This window comes from Onychostruthus taczanowskii, unplaced genomic scaffold (genome assembly GCF_017590055.1).
Source record: "Onychostruthus taczanowskii isolate IOZ18803 unplaced genomic scaffold, ASM1759005v1 scaffold169, whole genome shotgun sequence".
NCBI classification, from domain to species: domain Eukaryota; kingdom Metazoa; phylum Chordata; class Aves; order Passeriformes; family Passeridae; genus Onychostruthus; species Onychostruthus taczanowskii.
Window position 1 is genome coordinate 104,304 of NW_024498895.1, and position 8,429 is coordinate 112,732.

At 59.4% G+C, this 8,429-nt stretch overlaps 1 protein-coding gene across 2 annotated transcripts; it reads left to right on the forward strand.

Annotated features, from left to right (window-relative positions):
- Positions 1–1,372: 1,372 nt before the first annotated feature.
- On the forward strand, positions 1,373–8,363 carry NAPRT (nicotinate phosphoribosyltransferase). Of its 2 annotated transcripts, none has more exons than XM_041399681.1 (13): positions 1,373–1,567; positions 2,536–2,663; positions 3,577–3,659; positions 4,122–4,252; positions 4,330–4,445; positions 5,044–5,237; positions 5,397–5,537; positions 5,676–5,760; positions 5,992–6,072; positions 6,930–7,032; positions 7,110–7,267; positions 7,447–7,554; positions 7,681–8,363. In XM_041399681.1, the coding sequence occupies exons 1-13, from the start codon at positions 1,381–1,383 to the stop codon at positions 7,738–7,740; spliced, it is 1,575 nt and encodes a 524-aa protein (XP_041255615.1). In that variant the 5' UTR covers positions 1,373–1,380; the 3' UTR covers positions 7,741–8,363. The 2 variants fall into 2 exon arrangements, with proteins under 2 accessions (XP_041255615.1, XP_041255616.1); XM_041399682.1 differs by having other exon boundaries at positions 2,536–2,618.
- The last annotated feature ends 66 nt before the right edge of the window (positions 8,364–8,429 follow it).

Below are 8,429 nucleotides of genomic sequence, written 5' to 3' on the forward strand. Positions count from 1 at the left end.
AAGCATCCAGGAATTGCTGGTTTGGGATGGATTTCATCCCTCTTTTCCCACTGACTCCCTGCACAGGTCACTTTAGCTGAGTGTGGCCTGGGGAGAGCACAGGTGACATTCCTGAGCGTGGCCTGGCATGGGGACAGGTGACATTCCTGACTTTGGGAACACGAGGTCTGTCCCAGTGCCAGAGTCCAAGGTCTGGGGCCACCAAGGGACGCTGGAAGCTCCATTGGACTGTGCTGTGAGGGGACAGGTGACATTCCTGACTTTGGGAACACGAGGTCTGTCCCAGTGCCAGAGTCCAAGGGCCACGGGAAGCTCCATGGGATTGTGCTGCAAGCCTGTCCCTTGTCCTGGTGGGGCCAGTCACTTGATATGTGACACGTGTCCCTCGCAGGGTCCTGCCACCCCCAGAGCACTGCTAGCAGTGCCCCTTGTCCCCTGTGCTGCCATCCTGAGTCCCTGCCGGTCCAGCCGGTGCCACGTGTGTCTTTTGTGTCCATTTCTGTGTCCCCCATGGACCACCATCCCTGTACCATTTCCTCCGTGTGCTGCCATCCCCTGTGGCCAGTGTCCTGCCTCTGTCACCATCCCAGTGTCCCCCGTGTGCTGCCATCCCTGCTGCCCTGTCCCGGTTGTCCCCCGTGTCCCACTGTCCCTGTATCCCCTACTGCTATCCCGGTGTCCCCCTTGTGCTGCCATCCCTGCGCCACATGTCCACTGTGCACTGCCACCCTGCGTGTCCAGCTGTGTCGCCAACCCTGTCCCATGTCCCCCTTGTGCTGCCATCCCCGCTGCCCCGCGTCCCCGTGTCGCCAGCCTTGTCCCGTGTCCCCTTTGTGCTGCCATCCCCGTGTCTCCCTTGTGCTTCCATCCCCGCTGCTCCGCGTCCCCGTGTCGCCAGCCCTGTCCCGCGTCCCCTTGTGCTGCCATCCCTGCTGCTCCGCGTCCCCGTGTCACTAACCCTGTCCTGTGTCCCCTTTGTGCTGCCATCTCCGTGTCCTTGTAGGGATGCCGAGGGAAGAGATGAAAATCTTGTCTCCATGTTTCAGAAGGCTGATCGCTGCCATCCCTGCTTCCCCGCGTCCCCGTGTCACCAACCCTGTCCCGCGTCCCCTCGTGCTGCCATCCCTGCTGCTCCGCGTCCCCGTGTCACTAACCCTGTCCTGTGTCCCCTTTGTGCTGCCATCCCCGTTCCCCCTTGTGCTGCCATCCCTGCTGCCCCGTGTCACCAACCCTGTCCCGTGTCCCCCTTGTCCTGCCATCCCCGCTGCCTCCCGTCCCGTGTCGCCATCCCCGCGTGCCCCCACCCCGCCCTTCCGTATCCCTCCTATTTCCCCGCTCCTCCCCGTGTCCCCACCCCTGTCCCCTTGTCCCCGCCCCGCCATGGCGCCGCTGGCGGACCTGTACCAGGTGTCCATGGCCTACGGGCACTGGCGGGCCGGGCGACACCGCGCCCCGGCCGCCGCCGAGCTCTTCTTCCGCCGCCCTCCCTTCCGCGGCTCCTTCGCGCTCGGCGCCGGCCTGGCCGAGGGGCTGCGGGGGCTCCGAGCCTTCCGCTTCTCCGCTGCCGGTGCGTGGTGACAGCGGGGGACAAGACGGGGACACGGGGGGAAAGAGACGGGGTTGTAGGGAGGAGCGATGGGCGAGGGGACCGTCCCAGTGGGATTTTGAGGGATAGGGAGCAACTCCAGCGGGCAGGGCGAGACAGAGGAGAGGATGAAGAAGGGACGGGAGAGAGTTAAGGGGGAGGGAGGCGGAACAACCCAAGGGGACAGTGGGGACAGGAGGGAGGATGAGGAAGGGACGGGAGAAGCGTTGTGGGGAGCGGTGGAGGGAGAGGGAGAAGGGAACCTTCCCAGGGAGGTTTTGGAATTACTCCAGGGGATAGGAGGGGAAAGGGCAGAGGATGAGGAAGGAATAGCGGGGAGCGGTGGGAGGGACGCGGGGGAAGGAGGGAAATTCCCCCCGGAGGAGGATGGGGGAGCAACTCAAGGAGACTTGTAAGGGATGGGACAGCATCCAGGGGGACTTAAGGCGGGCAGAGACATTTCTCAGAGTGATCTGGGGATGGGGAACCCCCCAAGGGGACTTGGGGAGGATGGGAATCCCTCAGGAGGACTTGATGGGGACAGAGACATCTCTCAGAGGGACCTGCGGGACTGGGAACCTGCGGTGGGGGAGGGACAGCATTTGAGGGGACTTGGGGGACAGGGGAACCCCCCTGGGGGACTGCAGAGGATCAGGACAACTCATAAAGGGACAGGGACGTCTCTCAGAGGAACTTAGGGGACAGGGAGACCCTTCAGGGGACACAGGGCAGAAGTGGACACAAAGAGCCCTCAGGGAAACTTGGGGAGACACTGGGACACCCTCCAGAGATGTCCCTCAGAGGGGATTTGAGCCACCCCACCCTGTCACACTCCATGCTGGGGGTGCTATCACCCTCCTGCTGTCACTCACCTGTCCAGGGGAGGCTCGGTGTCCCCCCCACCTCCCCCTGTGTCCCTTGTCCCTGGTGTCACCGCGCTGTCCCCGCAGACGTCGCCTACCTGCGCTCTGTCCTGCCCAGCACCATCGACGACGCCTTCTTTGACTACCTGGCCACCCTGGACGCCTCCGAGGTGACCGTCACCGCCATTCCCGAGGGCTCCGTCGTCTTCGCCAGGGTGGGACCCTCCTCCATCAACCATCCCATCTCTCCCAGCTCCCAGATCCCTTTTCCTTGAACCTGGGATCCCCTGGAACTCAATGCTGCTTTTCTCAGTGTCCCCCTTTTCCCTGACCCTGGGAGCCTCTGACTCCCATTCCCACCTTCCCACCTCACAGCACCCCCACACCCCCTTTCCTCAGCACCATGGACTTCTGGCACCCCCATCTGGCCATCCTCGTGTCCCCACCCTGTGACTGTGGTTGTGTTTGAGGGTCCCAGGACGAGGGAAGAGATGAAAATCTTGTCTCCATGTTTCAGAAGGCTGATTTATTATATTATGATATTATATTAAAATGCTATGCTAAAGCTATACTAAAATGAATAGAGAGAAAGGATCCAACAGAAAGCTGGAAAAGAAAGGAATGATAATAAAATCTTGTGACTGCTCACAGCCTTGACACAGGTGGCTGCCATTGGACATCAACTAAAAACAATTTCACATGCTGGGGAAACAATTCTCCAAATCACATTCCAAAGCAGCAGAATGTGGAGAAGCCAAAGCTTCCCAGCTTCTCAGGAGAAAAGATCCTGGCAAAAGGATTTTTCATAAAATCTGTCTGTGACACTGTGACCCCCTTTTCCTTCACACTGGGAACCCCTGGGACACCTTTTCTGGGCACAGGGACAATCTGGACCCTCATTCCTGGGCAAGAGGATCCCCCTGCACCCCCTTCCCTGGCATTGGAATTCCCTTGCACCCCCTTTTCCTTCACCGGTATCCCCCTGCAACCCCTTTCCTGACCATCCCACCTCTCCCAGGCCCAGGCCTTCCCTTTTCCTTGACTCTGGGATCCCCTGAACTCTCATTCCTGCCTTTCCCAGCTCCTCCCTGCTCCAGGGGGACTGGGATGTCACTGCTGTTCCCACAGGTGCCATTCCTGCAGGTGAAGGGGCCGCTCCTGGTGGTGCAACTGCTGGAGACCACCTTGCTGTGCCTGATCAACTACGCCAGGTATTTTGTGATGGGGATGATCCCAAAGCCCCTGGAAGGTGGATGAGGGCAGAGAAGGGAGTGCAGCACCCCGCAGTCTAGAGGGACACCCCAGTCCTGAGGGTACCATGACCCCACAAGTCCCCTATTGGGATTTAACTGCTGGAATTACACCAGTTGAATTTAACTACTGGAGGATGTCCCAGTGTCCCCCTAAGTTTTCCTGAGGGCTTCCCATGTCCAGCCCACCCTGTGGTCCCCTGAAGGGTCTCCCTGTCCCTCAGGTTCTCCTGAGAGATGTCCTGCTCCCCCACAGGTCACCTTTAGGATCTCCCTGTCCCCCAGGTCCCCTTGGTCAACCCCACCACATCCCTGTCCACCGAATCTCGTGGTGATCCCTGCCTCATCCAAGCAGGGAGAGTCCTGGAGCCCCTTCCCTTTGGCTCTGCTGGCTCTGTGTGACCTGTCCCCTTTGTCCTCCAGCCTGGTGGCCACCAACGCTGCCAGATTCCGTCTCCTCGCCGGCCCGGACATGAAGCTCATAGAGATGGGGCTCCGCCGCGCGCAGGGGCCGGATGGAGCCCTCTCAGCATCCAAATATTCCTACATTGGGGGTGAGTCCCACCCCACGGTGCCCGGTGCCACCACGGCCCTGCCATCACCTGGGTGTCCCCCCTGTCCCTCCTCGCAGGCTTCGACTGCACCAGCAACATCCTGGCGGGAAAACTCTACGGAATTCCCGTGCGCGGCACCATCGCCCACTCCTTCATCATGTCCTTCAGGTGCCTGGAGGAGGTGCAGCCACGGGTGAGCAGGGCCTGGGATGGGATGGAATGGGAATGGGAATGGAGATGAATATTGGATGGGCGTGGGATGAGGATAAGGTTGGGAGTGGTGCAGGTGAGGGGATAGGGATGGGATAGGGATCTCATGGGGTTGGGGATGTAGAGGGGGATAGGAATGGAGATGGGAATGGGTTGGGATTGAGTGGGGTTGGGGATGGGATGTGGATGAAGGTGGGATGTGATTGTGATTGGGATGGGGATAGGCACGGGCAGAGGGAAGTGGGATGGGGATGGGGTTTGTACGGAGTTAGGGATGGGAGGAGATGAAATGGAGATGGGATAGGGATGTGGTGGGAATTGGGGTAAAGTAGGATAGAGATGAAGATGGGGATGAGGATGTGGATAGGGGTGGGAATGGGATGTGGGATGAGATAGGGGTGGGATGGGGATGGGAATGCAGACAGGGATTTGAGTGGGATGGATGGAGAATGGAACACTCCACCTGTTCCCACACTCCTGGCACCTTGGATAATGCCACTGGCTGTGCAAATCCCATGTTCCCACACTTCTGGCACCTTAGATGACGCCATGGCTGTACAAATCCCATGTTCCCCTGGCAGGAGCTGCCACCTCGGGCTGGAGGAGATCCCGTGGATCTGGCCGGCCTGGCTGTGTCCTGGCTGCAGCGGGTTTGTGACCTGCTCCAGACTCCTCCCAGCAAGGCCAACCAGGGTGAGCTGGCCGCCTTCGTGTCCTATGCTGTCACCTTCCCCTGTGACTTCCAGGGATTACTGGACACCTATTGTGTCAGGAGGTGAGGGCACCAGGACTTTGCCACCGAGGCACAGGGGATGTCCCTCCTTGTTGGTGGCCTAAAGAAGGCATGTTGGCTCGTGCAGGGCTTGGAAATAATGCTGGATCCACCCTGGATCTGTTTTCCACTTGTCATTAAAGCTTTCCCTGCCCATTCCAGGAGTGGTTTGCCCAATTTCTGTGCCGTGGCCTTGGCACTGCACCAGCTGGGATACCAGGCCATCGGAGTGCGCCTGGACAGTGGGGACCTGGCCCAGCAATCCAAGGAAATCCGGGGAGTGTTCCAAGCCTGCGGAGCTCAGTGAGTCCTATGCCAGCTCTGGGATGGATGTCACTGATCCTTGTCATCCTCACCTGCACCCAGCCCCTCATCCTGCCAGGATTTGGGAGCCCTCATGGTTCTGGGTCCATGGATTCTCCCAAATCCTGCTCCTTGCAGCTTCCAGGTGCCCTGGTTTGGGACCATCCCCATCGCTGTCAGCAACGACATCAGCGAGCAGAGCCTGGAGGAGTTCAGGAGGGAGGTGAGGAACCTGTTGCCACGGCTGGGATGTCACCTGGGTGGTACTGGGATGTCACCTGGGCTGTCCCTGGTGCTGGCAGGGCTGGGATATCACCTGGGCAGTCAGTCCCTGGTGCTGGCAGGGCTGGGATGTCACCTGAGTGGTGCTGGCAGGGCTGGGATGTCACCTGGGCAGTCCCTGGTGCTGGCAGGGCTGGGATGTTGATGGTCTCTGTCTTCTCTGCTGCCTCAGGGGAGCGAGATCAACATGATCGGCATCGGGACCAACCTGGTGACGTGTCCCCTGCAGCCATCGCTGGGCTGTGTCTACAAGGTAAAGGTGGCAGCCTAAATCCCAAATATCCCAGTCCTCACTGAGCCACTTCCAGGTGGTCCACACCTGCTCCATGGCCATCCAGCCCCAGTGGAGTCACAGAGTCACAAAAGAATTTGCCTTGGAAGGGATTTTTGAAGGTCCTCCACCACCATGGGCAGGGACACCTTCCACTATCCTAGGTTTCTCCAAGCCCCATCCAACCTGGACTTGGACACTTTCAGGGATGGGGCAGTCACAGCTTCTCTGGGAATTCCATTCCAGCCCCTCACCACCCTCACAGAGTGGAATTCCTTCTCAGTATCCTATCCAGCCCTGCCCTCTGGCAGTGGGAAGCCATTCCCTGTGTCCTGTCTCTCCATCCCTTGTCCCAAGTCCCTCTCCAGCTCTCCTGGAGCCCCTTCAGGCACTGGAAGGGACTCTGAGGTCTCTGGAGCCTTCTCCAGGCTGGACATTCCCAGCTCTCCCAGCCTGGCTCCAGAGCAGAGGGGCTCCATCCCTTGGAGCATCTCTGTGGCCCGCTCTGGATCTGCTCCAGCATCTCCACATCCTCCTGATGTTGGACCCCAGGGCTGGAGCAGCTCTGCAGGTGGGGTCTCCCCTGAGCAGGGCAGAGGGCCAGAATTCCCCCCTCTCCTGCTGCCCATGCTGTGGGATCAGCCCAGGACATGGGGAAGTTCTGGGTGCCAGTGTTGGGTCATGGCCAATTCTTTGCCCACCAGAAGCCCCAAGTTCTCCACAGGTAGGAGGCAGAATGCCCAACTTTGGGTTGGTTTTAGGGTTTTTTTCCTTTTTCAGCTGATTTGCATCAGTTGCCTCCCCAGAGGAGTCACAGGTTCCCTTCCCTTCTCCCACAGCTGGTGGAGGTCAATGGCTCCCCGTGCCTGAAGCTGACGGAGGATGAGGAGAAGATGACAATCCCGGGGATGAAGACAATCTATCGGCTCTATGACGCTGCTGGTGAGTCTGGAGACCCTTCCCAGAGTCCTGGGGGAATCTCCTGCTCCATAATTCTCTCCCTGATGTCCTCCTGGCAGGTCACCCCTTCATGGACCTCATGGCCCTGGAAGAGGAGCCATCACCCAGTGCGGGGCAGGAGCTGGGGATCCGTGTCCTGGGGCGGCTTGAGGAGACCACCAAGGTCATTCCCACCACCGTGGAGCCCCTCCATCGCACCTACTTCAGGGATGGCCAGGTCAGGGGTGGTCCCATCTCCTGGGAGGTCTCCTCTTCCACGCTGGAGGACGGATCAAGGGCAGTGGTGGCTTCTGAGATGTGCCAACAACTCTGGTGCCAACCCGGTGGCTCCTTGGGATTGGTGCTGGGTGGTGGCTTCCCACACGGATCTTCCCACATGGATCTCCATCCCTGCAGGTGTGTGAACCCCTGCCCAGCCTGCCTGAGGTGAGGACCCATGCCCAGGTGTCCCTCAGCCTGCTCAGCCCCGCTCACCGCCGGCTCCACGAACCACAGCCCTACCCGGTATGTCCAGCACTTCCCACATCCCACCAGCACACACCTGGGAATGCCACTGGATTTGGTGGATTTGGTGGCCTGAGCAAAGTCCCCATGGAAGTGCTCCCTGACCTCTCTTGTTCCCATTCCCAGGTGGCCGTGACGGAAAGGCTGCACCAGCTCTTCCTGGAGCTGCGCCAGGGCAGCCTCTGAGCGGGTCCCTGCTCATCCCCAGCTCCTGCTCCGCTCTTTTTTGGGAAGCCCAGGTGCCTCGTTAGGAATTAATGGCTCTAATTTAGACTTTTCCTCTGCCGGGTGCTAACCCAAGGAACCTGCAGGAACTTGGGAGAGCACCCTGGGGTCCCAGTAGGGAAGCTGGGAACACAGGGATGGGGAAGGCAGAGCTGTCCCTGCATCCCCTGGAAGTGACAGTCCTGTGCCCAGCTTGGTGGCCCTGCCAGCCTTGTGCCTTATCTTGGTGGCTCTGCCACCCTTGTGCCTTCTTTGGTGGCCCTGCCAGCCCTGGAGCTCCTTGGTGGCACTAGAACAAAGTCTGGAGTGCCACCAAAAGGGTGACATGGGACAACCCATGACAGACACTCTTTGCTTTGGCAATTCCAAGCTTCATCTCTGTGGCCACATTCCAACTCTTTCCATTCCGGCCAAATTCCCTGGGATGTGGTGGTTGGCTCCAGGTTGATCCCAGCTCCAGGGGTTGATCCCAGCTCCAGGTTGCCACCTGCACTCTCTAACCCCTGTTCCCACAGGAAACGTGGCTCTAACCCACACTGAGCTTCAGACTAAGCAAAAAAATTAAAATAAAGGCCTTTTCCCACCACGGCTCTTACACTAATTCCAGTGAAAAACCCTTTGGAGCTCCATTGGGAATGGGAAGATGAGAG

Coding starts and splice junctions, on each gene's coding strand:
- NAPRT (XM_041399681.1), top strand. CDS start 1,381: ATGGCGCCGCTGGCGGACCTGTACCAGGTGTCCATGGCCTACGGGCAC. Junction 7,033..7,109: donor TCGGCTCTATGACGCTGCTG/GTGAGTCTGGAG, acceptor TCCTCCTGGCAG/GTCACCCCTTCATGGACCTC. Junction 7,268..7,446: donor CCTACTTCAGGGATGGCCAG/GTCAGGGGTGGT, acceptor CCATCCCTGCAG/GTGTGTGAACCCCTGCCCAG.